At 44.5% G+C, this 20,300-nt stretch overlaps 1 protein-coding gene across 1 annotated transcript; it reads left to right on the top strand.

Annotated features, from left to right (window-relative positions):
• Positions 1–424: 424 nt before the first annotated feature.
• Positions 425–19,197, top strand: mapk15 (mitogen-activated protein kinase 15; the record flags this gene model as incomplete). The annotated part of the gene is made up of 14 exons (XM_080858710.1): positions 425–493; positions 3,255–3,353; positions 3,460–3,489; positions 6,975–7,065; positions 8,004–8,134; positions 8,547–8,710; positions 9,396–9,535; positions 9,867–9,924; positions 10,163–10,300; positions 13,546–13,651; positions 13,832–14,077; positions 17,604–17,699; positions 17,983–18,135; positions 19,006–19,197. The coding sequence occupies 14 exons, from the start codon at positions 425–427 to the stop codon at positions 19,195–19,197; spliced, it is 1,713 nt and encodes a 570-aa protein (XP_080714836.1).
• Between the last annotated feature and the right edge of the window lie 1,103 nt (positions 19,198–20,300).

The raw sequence follows: 20,300 nt of genomic DNA, 5'->3' as shown, positions 1-20,300 counted from the left end.
TGAGCATTTGTAATTAATGGGGACTTTGGTATTATCAAGTAATAATCGAATGAAACGTCAACGCCTAACACTGCAATTAAATGTTATTAGCGATAACTTAAGATAGCAGGTTACGTTAGCAGGACTATCTATAACCGTTACGAAGCACTAATAGTAGTGCTTTACGGAGGCAAGTAAGATTACTTGAATCTATTTTTCGAGAAACTATCTTCACCTGCAAGCTAGCTCTCTCCCTTAACTTACCTGTCGGTGCCAAGCAATGTTAGCCAGCAAACTAGGAAGCTAGCTAAAGTCAGTGTTACCTGTACATATTCAAGTCCTGCTTTCTACAAAGTTTCTGTGTTTGACCCTCACCACACGTTCAGATCTTGTAGACACGTTTGTTTGGGAATAGAATAACAGCATCACAAGTCGGAAAGACACTATGAATGTCACAGAAGTGGAAGACCACATCTCTGTGAAATATGAAGTGAAGAGAAGACTCGGAAAAGGGGTGAGTTGCATGTCTCACATCTAAAAAACTTGGGAAAGTGAAACGGGGCTTCATTCAGTGGTTGTATAGCATATTGCGAATTACAACTGGTAAACCAGATGTTCTGTTTATTTTGTAAATATTTTTTTTAGGTTCTACTAAATTGTTGATTCTATTAAATTGTTGAAAATACAATAGCTGCTGTCTGAAAATGCTCTGAATTAAATAGACAGCACGTGTATGCAACAACTGCCACTGAAATGGTTACTCAGAAATGAAGTTTGCAACATTTCACGACTTTCCTGTTACATCAGTGAACATTCCTGGGGCGTTTTTAGGTTAATGACCAAAACAACAACAGCTTTTGTCAATAGTACCAGCTTTGTGTTCTTTAAGAACAAGCTGTTTCTTTCGGTATGTAATTCGCCATTAAGATCATCCAGGTTTTAAGCAGAGGTGAATTTAGTAGACTGTACGTTCACAGTGATTTTTTTTCTCTATTGTGTTTGCTGAAGAAGTCTTGCAATTTCTAAAGTATGATACTGTCACAGTTCGGCAAAGTGAAACGGGGCTCATGACAAATACATCCCTTGCTTAATTTTGTTACTGTCTTGGGTCATCGGGACAGACAGATGAACAGTTGTGGCAATGAACACATACACCACAAGAGTTGGACAGCAGGTGTGTGTGTGTGTGCGTGTGCGTGTGCGTGTGTTTGTGAGTGTGTGTGTATGCGCGCGTGTGTGTGCGGTCTTGCTGCAGACACTAGAATGGCAGGTGTGAATCCTCCCGAGTGTTGTTTTGTGACCCCCTCCGCTTCAGGGACAGGTGGAAACTGCAGCTCCTATGTCACAGGTGTGTTAACTGTTTGGTACTGAGCCCATCTGATGGAGCTGAGCATTGTTAGGCGAAGGAAGCTAACAGGACTGTCAGAGTCCTGTTGACCACCTGTTGGAATTCTATATGAACCTGTAATCAGAAGGTTGAGTGCTTGTTGCTGTAAGAGGTGTTAACATTAAAGATGATATTCGTATTGGCTGATGTTTCTGTCATCGTAACATCTAATTTCAATGAACTGCATTTGTTTGTGGTATTTATTTTTACATTAATTGAAAAAGAGGTTAGGATTTCTGTGGTGGTTTATTGAACCCCCGAAGCATGTAGTTCTTACATGAAGCACCCTACTGGAGACAGTGGTAACCTGTGTTGAACAGTCCTACCGAGAATTGAGAACGTTTGCACATCCAATCCAGGCAAGTACTCATAAAAGAAATACTTGAAATACTTGATTAATCTTCTCACAAGGTGAGGTTTCGAGTTTATGAGTTTAATCAAATGTTTTAAGGGAGGATCAGTGTGCCAGTTTGTCTGATCCCAAGTTAGGCTTCCACTCTTTCTGGACAGTCAATGCTTCAGAGCTGTACCCAGGCCTAAAGCATTCAAAGGAATTAACCATGTTGCATGTTCCTAAATTGGGGCCGTTTCTCAGGCCTATGATTACAGTCCCACCCATCATGACTAGTGATTGAAAGCTCTTACTTAGTTTGAAACATGATTAACAAGCCCACGACCAGAGCCAGATTTGCCAAGATTATAAATTACAGTCCAGTCCACAGTCCTGCCTACGAGAAAAACTGCATTTAATTAGTAAACAAAGGTCCATAGACCATAGGCCTACGACATAGATTGAAGTGTTGGCTGTGGTGGACTATTTTTTTCTTTCTCATTAAAACTCAGCACATTTGTCAAAGGACTGAAGATTTGCATTTGTGAAGTTCTCCATCGATTCTGTAAAAGCTGTAGCCTGGATTACATAGAATCTTTTCCACACGAAAAAGCAATTAGTTGTTTTTTCACTACTGCAAATTGCTATGGAACATATAGCCAATGGAAAAGTTTGAGTTGCGTGTGGTAATGGCAGAATTGCCCATCCGCACATCATGCCTGAAAGGAGTCACTAAACAATAGTGTGCTGTATTCATTCTTCACGGGGGCCTTTTACGATAGACACAACTCGCCCTCCTCCTTCTGTTCCACCTCCCCTTGGCTTTCTATTCTAATGATCATCAGTGGAGGATGACTGATTTAAAGGCTGGTTCTGTGCCATTGCAGACCCGTGTGCTCCCGCGTCATGCTGGGTTTGGTTTGTTTGTTTGCCCTCTCTAGAGTGTGTACTAACTTTAACTGCCACGTGGGCGAGCGCTTCGTTTCAGTCTCCTCGTTCACGCGAGGCCATGTGACTCACCTATGCTGCTGCGTTCTCAGAAACACACCTGTTTAGCACCAATCACTTTGCTGCCTCGGCTGATTACTTACATGATCCGCAGTGATCCGCATAATTAACTGGGATAACAAACTGTAAGGGTGCCAACCAGATGGGCTTGTGTGAACTGCTCACTCTGCAGATTTTGTGTAAAGCCTTAACTCTAGTAATCCTTTGCCCATGTGTTTCGCTCCCATTCCTTTGGCCGTTCAGCCTTCCAATCATTAGAGTCCACCTACTCAAAAACTCCATTCCGTCAGCAATGTTAAACTCAAACATAGTGTCTTGGCATAATTACTGATATGATTTTTCAAGCATATTCTCACTTCTTGACACTCACATTCTAATATGTCCTGGTATTTGTTTATTCAAATGTGTACAGTGTACTATGTTTGTTCCTGTATCTGTGGTTGTTTCACTGTAGTATGTCTGTCATCTCCCTGCACCCAACTTGCCATTGGGCTTTACAGCTGAATTTCCTATTTGCCCGGCGCATAATCTGTCCATCTTTGTTTCCAGGCCTACGGGATCGTGTGGAAAGCTAATGATCGCAAGACAGGCGAGACAGTCGCTGTCAAGAAAATTTTCGATGCCTTCAGGAATCGCACCGATGCACAGGTATGTCTGTGTGTACAAGAATGACGATGACCAAAGTAGAGGAACTTTAAAGAAACCAACTTTTTGAAATGATTCACTAACACCATCTTATTTGTGTTTTCTGCAGAGAACTTTCAGAGAAATCATGTTTCTCCAGGTAAGCACACAAGACTGTGAGAGCTTTCCATCATCCAAGTACCAGAACATTTTTTCATGGCTGTAGGTCCAGATGATCCCCCCCTGACATAACCGATTTCAATGCAACTCTTCACTCATGCTCTTACTCTCATCAGTGGATGGTCCACTGCAATAAAAGCCCACAATTACAATCAAAGGCTAATCAAATTCTTCTGTGTATTTGTGGCTCCATAGCAACAGTGGAGTCCCTGGGTTGCTCGGGGGTGTAAAGACCTGGGGCCGTATTCACAAAGCCTTTTATCTTACCACTAGGAGTGCTCCTAACTCGCGCTAAAACCTTTTACGTAGGAGTAATTTCTTAAAAGTGATTCACAACGGCTCTGAGACCTACTCATACTAAGGATAATACCAACTCCTAAGCTTAAGATAAAAACTCTGTTGCTATGGATGACGTCCATTCTCATGCACGAGTTTAGAAGCGGTGCGTACGGTGATTGGTTGCTGACAGGCGCTCTCATTCAAAACTCAGTCCTAACATCCCCCTAACGATCCCACTAAATTAACAGAAAATAAGAGAATAACCTAGGCTTCAAATTAAGTCATATTAAATAGTTATGGATAGTGCACTTAGCAGAATGCACACGCATGATTGTGACGGTCTGGATGAGACCGCACAGAAACGGTGCCATTCCGGCACAGTAGACAACGATACACAATACACTCAACGCACGGTACACGGACATTCAAATGCAAAAACATTTTAACGGACATACAGAATACATACAAGAGACTTTGATACATGGTAAAGACATTTATTTTGTAGGGAAACATCGAGAGGGATAAGAAGTGTAAGTTACCAGCGGCATGCGCAGTTGAGCTAGTGTCCAAGGCTGTAAAAACATTGGTCCCGGAGAAAAGGGTGCCGACGGGAGACGCGGAATCTTTATTTGGTTCCGGGGGGAGATTGGGCAGGTTTACTCGGTTGGTAGTAGTGGGGATAACGGAGATCGCACTTGTCAATCGGCAGCTGTGTTGTGTATGTATTTTGCTACAGGGAAACCTGATTGAAATGCATGGACTTGATATGAAGCTGTTTGTATCTTGTATGATGACCCATTTTTCTATTAGAGTGTTTCATGTATTTTGTATACTGATTGATTTATGAAGTGTACCCCCTATCTGTAAATGGTGTTGGTCCCTGGTGTATATGTATCGGTTGGTTTGTCAAATGTGAGGAGCTGGGGGTTTTACTCTGATGGAGAGAGTGGAAGCACTGCTGATTTTTGCCCTCCTGTGTGTGAGGCCAAGCAGATGACTGACTGAGCTGGATATTCTTGTCTTCACTGGGGGGGGGAAGCTTGTACTGGGGATTGTAAATACTTTTGTCCTGCTTTATCTATAAAGCTCCTACAACTACTTTGACTCTGAGTTTTGGTCAGACCCACCCGCACACGGCGACACCGCTCGGTCCCGTTACAATGATGACAAGTTTGTGCATCCAACGAGAATGACGCTTTGCACGTTAGGGAAAGAGAAATTGCTGAAAAAAAACACGGAAATTGCATGAAATCAAGGAAGTAATAATTAAAGCTCCCTGCAAACTATTAGGTAATCGGCATATTTCCAGCCCTTAAACACTTCAAATATCAGTCCATACGGCCCTTTAAGTCCTCCTGTCATAATGGACGAAACGAGGGCGAGACGTAAGAGAAAGTCGAACTGGTCCCAGGACCAACTGTCCATGATGGCCCAGAGTGTGCTGGAGAGGAAGGGAGTTATAAAAGCTAAATTTGGCTGTGGGGTGACCACAAAAAAGAAGCGTGAGGCATGGGAGGACATATGTGTTAGCCTAACATAAATGCTTCATTCCCTGCCGTGTGTCGCTATGTCGATGACTGCGAGAAGCGGTGGTATGCGCTCCAGTCACAATGTAGGATGGAGATTGCGGAGTGGACTTTAAAAGAGCCGTCGCGGCTACAGGTATTGTGTCACCAAAATAGGCCTCATGCGTATACTTGCATGTTGTAGTTCAACTGTGCTCCCGGTTGTGGATTGAGGAAGGGTGTCAAAAGCCATGTCTTGCATTGATGGCCACTGTCACCCAACAAGTGGCATCCAGCAGGTACATGGTGCCGCTCAAAAACCTGGCGCAGACCGCTGTCCATTAAAATGCGCGAATCGTAGAGTAGATCCAGGCCACTTCGCAACAATATCTATGATTGTGAAATTTGGATCAAACACTATCTGTGTATTAATTGAATGTACCTTTTTGCGGATTACAAAGACGTCCTTATTATTACAAAGACGTCCTAATTATTTTAATGTGTGTTCCATTGATGGCACCCACGACACCAGGCATTCCTGCAATCGCCATGAAATTGACCTTGATCCTTTGAAGTAGGCGATTGTCCAAAGGGAACCGGATAAACTGTTGAACAATGTGTGGTCTACAGAGTGCGGTGATTGTTTGATGAATGAATCGGCTTACTGATGATTGCGATATTCTGTAGTCGTCTTCGTTGCAAAGTTGCATTTTCCCCGTAGCCAAAAATCTTAATGTTATCAAACATTTAACTTCCGGACTGATTGGGTTGTTTCGATTAGTTGGAGACGTGATTGCATCCCGCATTAATTCTAGTAAAATGTTGATTCCTTCACGGTTTAAGCGATATCTTCTCAACAATTCAGAGTCGTTCATTGTCTCCAATACGTTGCGTCTGGCTTCAGCCATTTTAAGACTTTTTGTGAATAGGTCTTAGTGACTTAGGAGTCCTCATGAGGAGTTTTAAGCTGTCCTAGACTTAGGTGCTACTTTTAGGGATAAAATATTTTGTGAATTGCTCTTTGTAAAAAAAAAATAGGAGTCCTACATTTAAGACTGACACGCCCATTATTTTTAGGAGTTTCTCCTAAATTCGCCACTTATGAGCTACTTTTAGCCCTAAGATTCTTTGTGAATACGGCCCCTGACCCTTTATATAGTAACCTCATTAGTTTGGCAATAACTTTTCCATTCACACCACTGAACATATGACTAGTTTCTCTGTCAGTATGAAGGTCATCAAGATAAAAGGTAATTTAATTTGTCAGCAGATTTTTTGTCAATAAGCTAAACTTTGTAGATTGTCAATACATTTGGTATTTTTAAATAATTAAACACAGCAACAACACAGCTATACAGTACAGGTGAAACAGAGTGTTTTGATGAGGAGAAATGTCATGTTTGAAACTCAGGACATCTGGCTTTGATCCGGTGTTTTTTTATATGCAGTCACAACTCTGAACTAATCCCCATCTCACACACAAACATCAGCACTTATCTTCTGCTTTGCTAACTCAAAACATACCTGTTATGTAAAGTCATTATGAGGTCACATGCTAAACACCTCCCCGCATTTCCTAAAAGTTACCTGCTTGATGCTGTCATGACCTTATAAATGATTGTAATATTGTATTATTTATATAATATATTTTATATTATATTATTTATATTTGTCTCTGCAGGAGTTTGGAGATCACCCCAACATAGTAAAGCTGCTTGATGTCATCCGTGCCCATAATGACAAAGACATCTACCTGGTGTTTGAGTACATGGGTGAGGCATCCTTTTGATTAGCCATGTGAAGTTCTCTTGAAATTGTAGGTACAGTAAGACAACAATAAAACTCCTAACCCAGAATATCACCACACATCACTACGACAAACCCTACAAAAAAGTTCATGATTGTTTGTGACACATTTGACAGTAAAACTGGTATGTGACAGCTGTGTTGTGAGCCTAAGGCGATTCCACATCTCAGAGAAGGGACAGGCTCCAGTTGTAAGCGGTTGGTTATCAGAGTGTTTTTCCAGGTCTTGGGTCTTTTTCCTGAAGTCTGCGTAGGCAGTGGAATTTAAGGGACCATTTCAGAAAGGTTCCAGCTGCGGGTCAATTGCTCTGTTCTTAGGGCCTGTTTTCCAGTGCGCTGTGCTTATCTGAGTGTAACATACAGTAGGAGGGCCCATTATTCTGCTGACACTGACGCTCTTTGACTGTAACACAGAAAACCCTCAGCACTATTAAAGCATAAGGTTTAACACAGGCTCACAGAAAAGTTCCCAGAATCTCTATAGATTACGTAGATCCTTAGGTAGAGGGTGAGTCGACCGTGTCACCTGACACTGAGGCCCCTCCCCTGCAGCTACCACATGTAAACAGAGCAGCTGAGCATGACTGGGCAGACTTCAGCCTGTGCGTCACTGCTGCCTGCTCGCGTCGTCAGCCGAGTCTACCCTTAGCGGTGTTAATGGCACGCAGCCACGGCAACAGTAGTCCTGATTGTGATCATCGCAAACAGACATTGTATTGAACACACACAGTCGACACGACTGCACAAAGGCCTGGCCAGCTCGCACACGTTTACACATTCACTGACCCTCCAGGCCTTCTCAAATGGTCGGATGATCTGTGTGTATTTGAACCAGCTACGCGTTCCAGGTGTAGTTTTTTTATTTGTTGTTTTCTGGGCATTCAGTCTTTGCCTCTCCACGCAGACACGGACCTGCATGCTGTGATCAAGAAGGGCAACCTGCTGAAGGATGTCCACAAGCGTTACATCATGTACCAGCTCCTCAAAGCCACAAAATACCTGCACTCAGGAAACGTCATCCACCGAGACCAGAAGGTGCGAATGCCGATGCAGCCTTCCGTGAACACAAATGGAATATCGACTGTTAGCCAATATGCACCTGCTGATTGGTCTCCTGTTCATTGTGTTGCTGCCATAAAGCATTCTACATTCCTCTATATGTTAAAGAGACGCCATAGTACGCAATCATTTTCCTAGTCGTAAACAAGTACTATTATCATCTTGAAATGAATTGCCATGGTGTATGGTCCTGTGAGGGACTCTATGTAGTGTGCACTATGTAGTGTGAACTATGCAGGTCTGTGGTTCAGGTTGGACCTCGCCAACTGACGCACCAAAAAGCACATGCACTTTCATCAGTGCTCCTTGTTGCTGCTTTAAAGTACTGCAGAATAATGGAGAGATAAATGGGCTTTAGCTTGTCTGTTTGATTATTTGTTTTACACAGCCTTCAAACATCCTGCTGGACACAGACTGCTTTGTGAAGCTGTGTGACTTCGGCCTAGCACGCTCCCTCTTCCAGACGCAGGAGGACGCAGGGAATCCCGCTCTGACAGAATATGTGGCGACACGGTGGTACCGTGCCCCTGAGATTCTCCTGGGGTCTGCCAGGTAGGTAGCTCGCTTTCTCTTGTGTCTTACACGGGGCAGCCGTGGCCTACTGGTTAGGGTTTCAGGCCGGAAACTGTAGGTGGCCGGTTTGATCCCCGACCGGTAGGAAAAATGTGGGCGGGGGAAGTGGTAGACCACTGCTCTCCCATGCCCACTTCCACGGCTGAAGTGCCCTTGAGCAAGGCACCTTACCCCGATCACTGCTCCCCGGGCGCCGCCAATGGCAGCTCACTGCTCCCCGGGCGCCGCCAATGGCAGCTCACTGCTCCGGGTTAGTGTGTAACTTCACTGTGTGTGTGTGTCACTTCCCTGGATGGGTTAAATGCAGAGGTGTCTCTACACCTCTGCCATAGAGAGGACTTTCACTTTTTTTTTTTATGACAGGAAAATAAATTGAGCTGAAAGATGTGATCAGATAATCTGATGTTATCAGTATGTACAGTATATGACTGTTATGACTGTACAAGTTTTTTTTTTTGCTGTCTCTCAGACACATTCTTCTGGGTGGAGTATGACATTAGAAATCATAAATACATAAAACATAATAGCTAGACAAATAATAAACGTGTCAAATTCCATATTGTGACAGAACATCATAGACATCATAGACATGGAGATGGATGGCTGAGGTGCTCAAGTGGTCACCGTGTCCTGTCTGTCTATCTCCCCCTCTCTGTCCACACAGGTACACAAAGGGGGTGGACATGTGGAGTGTCGGCTGCATACTGGGCGAGATGCTGCTGGGAAAGCCGCTGTTCCCCGGCACCTCCACCATCAACCAGATCGAGAAGATCATGAGCGCCGTGCCCCACCCCACGCCTGAGGGTGAGTGCATCCTGTGCTACACGTGCTCTCTGTCTTTCCCAACTCAACGGACCTCCTACTTATCTGAGGTGCTCTATAGCATATCTGATCAGGGCCAAATCTATTCTACAGTAAGAATGCTTGTTCTTATACACTTCAACCCAAAGCCTCTGGGAGATAAAAGACCTTTGCCCGTGCATCTGTTTGGCTCTTGTCCATCCTCTTTGTGTCAGTGATTAAGTCAGTCTGTAAATACTGTCAGTTTTCTGCTGGAAGTATTTATTGATTGATGCATGTTTATTGAATGGGAATGGGGTAATTGAATGGGAATGTGTTGTGTTGTCACCTGCAGACGTTATCTCCATCCGGTCAGAGTATGGCGCGTCTGTGATCCAAAGGATGCTGCTTAGGTGAGTATGGGTGCACTGTGGGAGGCAGTTGGGTTTATTGTTATTGCATGCACCCATGAGTGTGTGCATTTGTAAACAACACTGTATATGTGTGTTTGAGGGGGGGGGGGGGGGGGGGGGGGGTCCAATACATTGTATATGGGTTCTATGTATATTCTATGTGTGTGTGTGTGTGTGTGTGTGTGTGTGTGTGTGTGTGTGGTGTAATAACATACTGTGAGTGGGTATGCATCATCAGGCCTCAGGTCCCTGTTGAGGAGCTGGTGGGAACTCAAGTGGATGCTGATGCTCTTGACCTGCTGAAGGGTCTGCTAGTGTTCAACCCTGAGAAGAGGCTCACTGCAGAACAGTGCCTGCAGCACCCATATGTGTCCAGGTACTGTGTGTGTGTGTGTGTGTGTGTGTGTGTGTGTGTGTGTGTGTGTGTGTGTGTGTGTGTGTGTGTGTGTGTCAGTGATGCGCGGGCACGTGTCTAAATGACCCGCGACCGCCAGGCGTTTTCGACTAACTCGACCGCAACTCGACCGAAAATATGAATTATTAGAATGTTGTACCCGCCCCGCTTACCGCCCCGCTTATTATTTAAAAAAAAAAAAAAAGTTGTTTATGCTGTTTAGCTAGCGGTATTTGGTTATGCAAAACCCAGTAGGCCTATAGATTTCGCATTAAACGTGTACAATGACGTTAAATGCTGTTTGGCGTGGGGAACCAGCATTATTAGTTTAGCTTATGCCTATTGTTTTCATCCCGCAGCTTTCATGCAAAAGTTAATAAGGATTTCCGTCAAAGTGGATGCTCCGTTGAAACCCTCCCAAACACAAAGGCAGGAATAACATATTTCAAAAAACTTTATTCACCTCAAACAGGTAGGCCTAAATAATGTGCATTCGTGCAAATAAAAAATAGGCTACACAAAACGAAAACTGAAGATAGCCTATATGATAAGCCTAACCTGGGCTGAAACAACGAAATAGTGTTAATTGCTGATCAAAATAAGCTTGTAAAATGTTCACAAAACGAAAATGTGTTGGTCAAAATAAGATAGGCCTAGTCACAGAATATTTAAAACAAAGGCAGCGTGCGCAGCATATCACTGCGTGCAATTTTTACACATTAAATTGGGCTAATTAGTTTTAGCTTTCCTCGCGCTGTGAAGAAATAAAATAGAATTAACTGTCTCTGGGTTGAGACGGTTCCTTCTGGCCTCGATTACACGGCCTGCAGAGCTGAATGCGCGCTCACTGGCTGCACTTGAAGATGGAACACACAGGATCCTCCTCGCCAACGCACAGAGCAAACTGCGCTGCGAGGTATCTCTCTACTTCATCCTGTGTGCCTACACCGCCACAGGAATCATCCGCCCATTCAGCAAAGTCCACTCTACGTCTTTTCTCTCTCTGACTGCCGACGGCTATGGAAGAAATAAAAGCCAACACTTGTCACATGTCAATTACAAGCCTCAAAATCATCCCATTCATCAATAATAACGTAGCCAATGCACTTACCCTCGTCGGTAGGTGTCCGTGGTGCTGAAGTGGTTGTGGTCGGAGTCTCAGGACAGTCCGCTGCTTCTTCAGATACAGGGTGTATGAGGTCGCCAATGACGCTATGGAGATTGGTTCTTTCATTCTCGGTCAATATTCTGAGACTTTTGAACCGGGGACAGAGGAAGAGTGCGATTTTGTGCGTGTCTGTGATGATTAACTTCTCACGGAGTAGATCATGTGCACGCCTTCGGAGCAGAACCATGTACTCGGGGTCTCCAAAGACTGGTTGGCAGTGTGCTCTCAGTCTGTAAAACCACAGAATCACCAAATGCAGTGTGGGGTAGGCCTCTCCCTGCAACTCCTCAGATGCTTTCTTGAAAGGTTCCAAAAAATCAATCACGGCTGTGAGTGTGTTTTGATAAACGCCTTCCATGCGCTCAGACTGCCCCCTGCTTTCAAGTAGCTCGTAAATCTCCCTAAATTGTGTCATGACGGATTTGAGCATATCTATTTTGCTGTTCCAGCGCGTCTCGCACTCTTGAATTAAGGCATGTGGTAGAGTTGTGGTCGCACTGGCTTTCTTCAGATATTTCACAATGCCCTTACACCCGTCCATCATCTCAGTCACCTCCTCAATGTCAGATCCACTGAATGTGTGTTTGAGGACTGTGTTCAGAATATGGACTGAGCACGGTATCCAGTGGTAATTTTTCAGGGCGGCTTTTATGTTAGAACCTTGATCACTGACGAGCACCACTTGATCAAATGTGATTCCATTAGACTCTAGCTGGTCATGAATTTGTTTGTGGATGTTTAACGCTGTTTTGGGCATTGTGGAATCAAATTCCACTGTGCACATAACACGGCTTGCCAGCTTCCAATCGTCGGTGACGTAATGGCATGTCAAGACAGTGTAGGACCTCCTGTTAAAATCATCAGTCCACACGTCAGTTGTTATTGCAACCCCCCCACCATCACAAAGCGCCGACTTCATGTCATCTGATAAGGCCTCCTTCTCGACCGTGGCCTGTTTTTTTGCTCGGTCACACACCGTCTGCCTATGCGGAATGACTGCATCTGCGTCGACTGATCCATAACGTGCACCAATGTTGATGAGACCCTGGGCCACTTTAATAAAACTTTTCCCCGAAACAATATCGAAAGGGCGCAGATCTGTACAACGTAAGTCCACACAGTCATCCACAAATTTGCTCTTCACTTGGAGTGGAATTTTCCTGTGGTCAGCACGCATGAAAGCATCTATGCTTTGAGGTCTTGGTGCAGTGATGCGATTAGACTGTGAAGGCTTACCGGTGCCACATTTGTGACGGGCCATGTTGGTCATGCCGACTTTGTGGCTGTCGAACTTATAGAGTGTATCGCACGAAGTGCACATAACGTAGCCAGCACTAATGTCATCTTTATTTATAACCTCTGCAAATGTTTCCCACACTTTGCTTTTTCGGTTCTCATGTTTTTTGAGTTTCCACTCTCCTTTCTTCAACTTCTCCCTAACCGACTCCATCTCCCTTACAACTGGCGCGAAGAAGGGACACAACCTCTCCAAGTGCTAAGAAGGGACACAACCTCTCCAAGTGCTTGCCACGCGCAAGGTCGTGTCCCTTTTTCGCGCCAGTTGTTATGCAGTCAATGATGTCTAATTTGTCTTTTATAAAATATATGTTTACAATATAATTAAATACAAACGTTTCGTCGGGAGTTTTTTATTTATTTATTTTCACCGGCTCGACCGAATTCGACCCGAATATAATTAAAAATATTTTTTGATGACTCGTCACCGCGGGTTACCCGCGGTCACCGGCGGGTGACCGCTCATTTTGGATCAGCCCGCGCATCACTGGTGTGTGTGTGTGTGTGTGTGTGTGTGTGCGTGTGTGCGTGTGTGTGTGTGTGCGTGTGTGAGAGAGAAAGAAAGAAAGAGAGGGACAGTAAGAGAGAGAGAGAGAGTACATAAGAGCTTATCTTAGCTTTTGATTTAAGTGATTGGTTAAAATATACATTTATGTTGTTTAGCGATCAAGCCATCAGTTGAATAGTGGTAGTCCACAAACATTTAGTTCTGTCTTCACCCCCCCTCTCCTCGTCTCCTCCCACATTCCCTGTACCTCTGCAGGTTCCATAACCCAGCCAGAGAGCTGTGTCTGGACTATGATGTCACCCTGTCTGTGGATGACGATGTACAGCTGTCTGTCATGCAGTACCGCAACAAACTATATGAGGTAAACCCCTGTGCATGCATGTACTTGTGTAAGTGTGTGTATGCCTTTTTATATATCGGTGTGTTTGGGGTGTATGTGTGCATGTGAAGTTGCAAAGCTATGTGGGTGTCTGTGTGTAGTCGAAGAGCAAAAATGGTGATTAGCTCTGAAAATATACCCCCTCTCTGTATCTCCTCATAGATGATCATTGAGAAGAGGTGCAGTGGGTGGACCCAGAAGCGATGGCACAGGAGGAGGGAGGAGGAGCAGAAGGGACAGGCTAAGGGTTGCTTAGGGTCCAGGGGAGACTGCATGGACAATGGACTGCCAAAGCCTTACGGGGCGGCCTCAACCCCAAAGGACGCTAGGAAAGTAGACAGTGGAGGCGATGGGGGAAATGAGTCACCCAATGTTCCAAAAGAGAACCCTGCAACACGGCAACCAGCAGTCAGTCCAGTGTTACCGCATATACAGCCAGCCAATGAAAAGACTGGAGCAGCACACACAACGTCACAACCAGCCAATGATAAGAGTGGTCCAGGCTCCACACATATACAACCAGCCAATGACAGAGTTGGTGTGCTGTTGAGCCCCAGTGCACAGAAGACTACCTACAATCCTATTACTCATGCTCCTAGTAAGTTGCACAACTCATACTTTACTCATCAATTGATGCACAAATGTACAATTCAATTCAATTCAATTCAATTCAATTCAATTCAATTCAATTTTATTTGTATAGCTCCATAACAATACAATTGCCTCTAGGTGCTTAACAGAGCCCAGAGCCTAAACCCCCTTAGTGCATGCACAATGGCAACAGGGGAAAGGAAAAACTCCCTGTTAGGCAGGAAGAAACCTTAGGCAGAACCATGGCACATAAAGGGGGACCCATCTGCTTGAGGTCAGCTGGGTGGAGAAAGGAAGGTGGGAAGGGGGGAAGGGGAGGGTTGTGTGGCAGAAGGGGAAAGTAAGCAACAGGGGTTATACACAGCCAGCATCTGGACGTAGTATGTACAGTCGTGGCCAAAAGTTTTGAGAATGACACAAATATGCATTTTTACAAAGTTTGCTGCTTCAGTGTCTTTAGATATTTTTGTCAGATGTTACTATGGAAGACTGAAGTATAATTAAAAACATTTTAGCAAGTGTCACTGGCTTTTTTTGGCAATTACATGAAGTTAATGCAAAAAGTCAATATTTTTTCAAGACCTCTGCAATCCGCCCTGGCTTGCTGTCAATTAACTTCTGGGCCACATTCTGACTGATAGCAACCCATTCTTGCATAATCAATGCTTGGAGTTTGTCAGAAATAGTTTTTTTTGGTTTGTCCACCCGCCTCTTGAGGATTGACCACAAGTTCTCAATGGGATTAAGGTCTGGGGAGTTTCCTGGCCAATGGACCCAAAATATCGATGTTTTGTTCCCAGAGCCACTCAGTTATCACTTTTGCCTTATGGCAAAGTGCTCCATTGTGCTGGAAAAGGCATTGTTCATCACCAAACTGTTCCTGGATGGTTGGGAGAAGTGGCTCTCGGAGGATGTTTTGGTCCAGCAAGCGCCAGGAACGTCTCCTAAACATGATTAAACTGCGGGATTGGGTCACCTCCAGCACAGAGCTAGCTCAGGAATGGCAGCAGGCTGGTGTGAGTGCGTCTGCGCGCCCAGTGAGGCGAAGACTTTTGGAGGATGGCCTGGTGTCAAGTAGGGCAGCAAAGAAGCCATTCTCTCCAGGAAAAACATCAGGGACAGACTCATATTCTGCAAAAGTTACAGGGGTTGGACTGCTGAGGACTGGGGTAAAGTCATTTTCTCTGATGAATCCCCTTTCCGGTAGTTTGGGGCATCTGCAAATAAGCTTGTCCGGAGAAAATAAGGTGAGCGCTACCATCAGTCCTGTGTCAAGCTAACAGTAAACCATCCTTAGACCATTCATGTGTGGGGTTGCTCCTCAGCCAAGGGAGTGGGCTCGCTCACAATTTTGCCTAAGAACACAGCCATGAATAAAGAATGGTACCAAAACATCCTCCGAGAGCAACTTCTCCCAACCGTCCAGGAACAGTTTGGTGATGAACAATGCCTTTTCCAGCATAATGGAGCACCTTGCCATAAGGCAAAAGTGATAACTAAGTGGCTCTGGGAACAAAACATTGATATTTTGAGTCCATTGGCCAGGAAACTCCCCAGACCTTAATCCCATTGAGAACTTGTGGACACTCCTCAAGAGGCGGCCGGACAAACAAAAAAACACTATTTCTGACAAACTCCAAGAATTGATTATGCAAGAATGGGTTGCCATCAGTCAGGATGTGGCCCAGAAGTTAATTGACAGCAAGCCAGGGCGGATTGCAAAGGTCTTGAAAAAGAAGGGTCAAAACAAATATTGACTTTTTGCATTAACTTCATGTAATTGCCAAAAAAAGCCAGTGACACTTGCTAAAATGTTTTTAATTATACTTCAGTCTTCCATAGTAACATCTGACAAAAATATCTAAAGACACTGAAGCAGCAAACTTTGTAAAAATGCATATTTGTGTAATTCTCAAAACCTTTGGCCACGACTGTATACAGACATCCGGTGGTAAATACATGATACAGGCAAGACCAGATCACTGGTCAATAGGGTTACTGTTACATGGGTAAGGGATGTAGGGACAGAGAAACATTTCAGTGGTGGCAATAATGTCTATTGTTTATAAATGCTAGCATAGGGTATTGGGTAGAGTAGGTGTACGGCACTACAGTGGCGGTGGGTGCGATTGGCCGAGGGTTTCTCCTTGCAGACCAGGTGGAGAGACTACAGCAGCGTCCCATAGCAGAGATAGTCTTGTTTAGTAGGGAAAGAAAAGGGAAAGAAAAGGAAGAAAGTGAGTAGGTAGAGTTCAGCTGTCCATGTGCGTAGATGCGGAGTGGTTGGGGTGAGGAGCAATAGTTCCACTTCCATCAGCGATTGGAACATGCTATAAGGTAGAGAGAACATTTATGTTAGTAGACATCAAGTTCAGAAACAGATAGGGAGAAACATTTGGGTGGTAGATTTAACACATAAAATCAGCCAATTACATACCATAAATCAAAACACAGTCATACCACATTCCTTTATGAGCACCTGAATAGGGATCATAGAGGCAGGGTTTTACCTTTGATTGAGCAAACAGGAATGACATCTGACATCATTTTTTATCAGAAGCAGCGATAACTGAGTGTTATTCTAAAAATAGTTTAAGTGTGATCTTGTGACTTCAGAGCCATCAGTACCCAGTTTTGCAGCATACCTTATTTTCTCACCAGTGCAGTCAGCAGAACTTCTGTGCCCATGGCATTTGCATGGAATAGGCAGTGGCCCAGTGTTTTTTTATTTTTTATTTAGAGCATCATTAATATTTTGTTATAGCTACATACTCTGGATACACCCCAATACAATAATATCTGATATTTATTGAATACAAATATATAAACTCTATATTTTAAAGCTACTTCAATACCAGATGCACATGACAGTGAACAGTTGTATGATATGTGACCACTATCGTACATGTCCTACCCACCCTGGGTGCATGTTGGCGTCACAGGCACGCATAAATTATGATGGTTTTAAGTCCATAGCGACTGTTGTTAGTCATCAACTCCATCCTCCGCTGAGTATTCAGACTCTGGTGTGTGCAATCATTAGGGACATGGTGCTGTAGCCTTCAGGTTGAGTGGAGGGAAGCTTACCTGTTGGCCCTTGCCAACACCCACACACGCAGGCGCACACACACACAGGCTCATACACACAATCAACACAAGCTCAGGCATTCATTTACCTACATAGTGGTAGCACTGTATAGCTTATCATGTGCATGCACATTGATATTGGTATACACATGCTGTGACTTATTCATTAGATAGTCCACAGTGTTTGTCATGTGTGGTTCTTACCAAGGCAGGTGTAGTGCTAAACCACATGCTCTAACCCTCAGTGCTCTCCCAGCTGCAGCGCAATGGACTGGGCCAAACGAGGCAGCCGCAGCAGGTCACCACCACTGACATCCCTATTCTGCCAGCAGAGGGCGCCAATGGGAACATGGTAAGCCTCTCCATCCATAATGCGGACACAAGGCTCTGCTCACCACATGTGCTGACAATCAAGGCCACGGGAGATCACACGCACATTGATTTTGACCACTTTACACACACATATTTACCACATGCCTCCCCTATGTCCACCACATCCTTCTTTCCTCTTTCTGTGTTTCCTTTTTCTGTGTCTGTAGTCTTTCTTCTTAACTATGTATTTTAGCCATCTCTTTTTTTCTAGTCCCTTCTCTGTCTAACTCCATCCATTTTGTCTTTTTTTCTCTCTCCCTTAGATGGGAGATCACAGTCGTGCCCGTGGCCGGTCGGCTCCTGTTGCTCGCGTCCGTTCCTTCTCGCTGACGTTGTCTCGTCCTCTTAACAACCCCCTGGTGCGCCGGGACGAGCCCCCAGTGTCGTCTGGGTTATGTGTGACCTCTGCGCGTCTGGTGAGTCTGCCACCTGCCTCCCCCTCACTCATCAGTCCGTGGCTGCCACTGCGTCTTACTGCACCTGGCCCCGCTGTTACTGCCGCAAAATGAATGTTCCCTTTCTTTTGCTCTGTTATATAGTGCTGTATACAGGCATGCTTTCTCACTCGCACAAACACACATGTATGACAGGCTGGTTTGCATATTTAGACACCTGTCTAACACATGTCAGTGTTTGCTGCGCACATGATTTTCTCTGAGCCCCCCAGTGACTACAGTGGAGTTAAATGTTTGGCTGTCCACACATTCTTTGTACTGAGGGTTCCTCCAGATCCCCATGGGGCTGCACGCTGCATTAGAGCTGCACCTTGCACTAGAGCTGCATTAGAGCTGCGCATGACTCAGCTCCTCTCGGAGGCTCCGAACGACCAGAGCCCCGTCAACTCGTTCCACTGCATCTGCTTTTTTGGAGGCGCTTCGATTTCACTCAACTAAAAACTTGTCCGGTGCCTCTGACAAATGACACACCACCGCAAAGCTGCTTTACTGAAAAACCACAGCCTGGCAGGTGGTGGATGCTACTGCTGTCATGCCTCACTCCAGAGGGATTATCTACCTGCTCCTGTTCAGGAATGACACTCACAGTCATGGATGAAAACATTTCTCTTAAAACCACCTTGTAAGCCTGAGATGGGAGTGTTTGATGTTTTATACTGACAGGTACTTTGATCAAAGAAAATTCAGTTCCCTTTTAATATGTATTTTTCTCTCTTTTTCTACTTTTTTTCTCCTGTTTTTGTCTATCTACTCTGTCAATGTGGTTTCTCTTCTCCTTTTCTTTTCATCTCTGCTTTTCCATCTGTCTTCTGTCTGCCGTGGGGAGGACAGAACCAGCGTTCCCCATCCCAGACGCGTGAGGCCCGGCCACAGATCAGGTTCAGCAAGAAGGTGTTCCAGAGTAACTCCAACGTCTCCGTCGCTGGAGACCCCCGAGCCAAACTGGGCAGCTATTCCCAAGCCTACGGCACCATCAACAAGACTGAGCTGGACAACCTAATGAGGAGCCGCCACCAGCACTAGCACACACATTTTTACTCAGACATAAACACACACACAAACACCTACTGGAACACACACAGCAACCTGCAGCATCGACAGAAAGACTGAACTGGATATGTTCAGAAAGCTGCAACCAGCATTAAGCACTCTAACACATACTTCCACACAACCATGCACAAATACATGTTCACAATTATGCAATCACAAATACATTGTACACACATACACATAAGTGTTGTATGTGCATACATTCAAGGACGGTCTTACACATAAACAGAATACATGCGGTTGTTGTACAAGCAGACCACAGATCAGTTTTGAAGATGAAAAACAAGGGCAAATCAATTTTTTTGGATGACCAGGAAATATTTCTTGGAGGACGCTGAGTTAATTTATGTGGACTTGGACAGTGTGTTGTAAATTGAGCATGAAATAAGACCACGCAAAGTACAGCTTCTTTTGATAAAAAAAAAAGAAACATGCTGAAGGTTACTGTAAAGACTGAGGCCATTTAGCAATCAAGGAAATGTGGCACACTGTTCTCTGGACCTTGAGTAGGTGAGATTGGTGTTGCTGGGAGACCAGAGCAGTGTGTATGGTCTGGCCCTTCAAGCTGAAATATTCAGCAGTTGTACAGTAAAGTGTACATATACACAAATATATGTTAGCAATAAAGTTTCAGTACATTTACACCTAAGATATGTTTACTGTTGTTCTTTATGCTTGTTGTCATTGTGAAAGAACTAAACTGTACATTTTTTCAGAGGATTTTCAAATGTGTATTCCTCAATGTAAAAAACAGAAAAGAGACAGATTCAATGTGCAAACCACCATTTAGTGTATGTATGCCATTGACGTTAAAACGTTATACTGAGATTGCTGACACATGTCAAACATGGTGGGAGGGATGAGAACAGTAAAACGGCTGATACATCAAGTTGTCTACAGTAGCTGTGTTCCTGTTCATAAAGCGCATTGAAAAAATATTCCACAGCTTTCGGTTTCGCAAGTAACACTTATCAAAAAGAAGGGTTTGGCAAATTTCCCATAAAGAACTCCGTTATCATATGACACCAGCGTGGGTGACGTCACGTGTTGAGTCAAGTTGTTGGGGGGGGGGGGGG

This window comes from Sprattus sprattus (assembly GCF_963457725.1).
Source record: "Sprattus sprattus genome assembly, chromosome: 20".
NCBI classification, from domain to species: Eukaryota; Metazoa; Chordata; class Actinopteri; order Clupeiformes; family Clupeidae; genus Sprattus; species Sprattus sprattus.
This window is presented reverse-complemented; position numbering and strand designations above follow the sequence as displayed.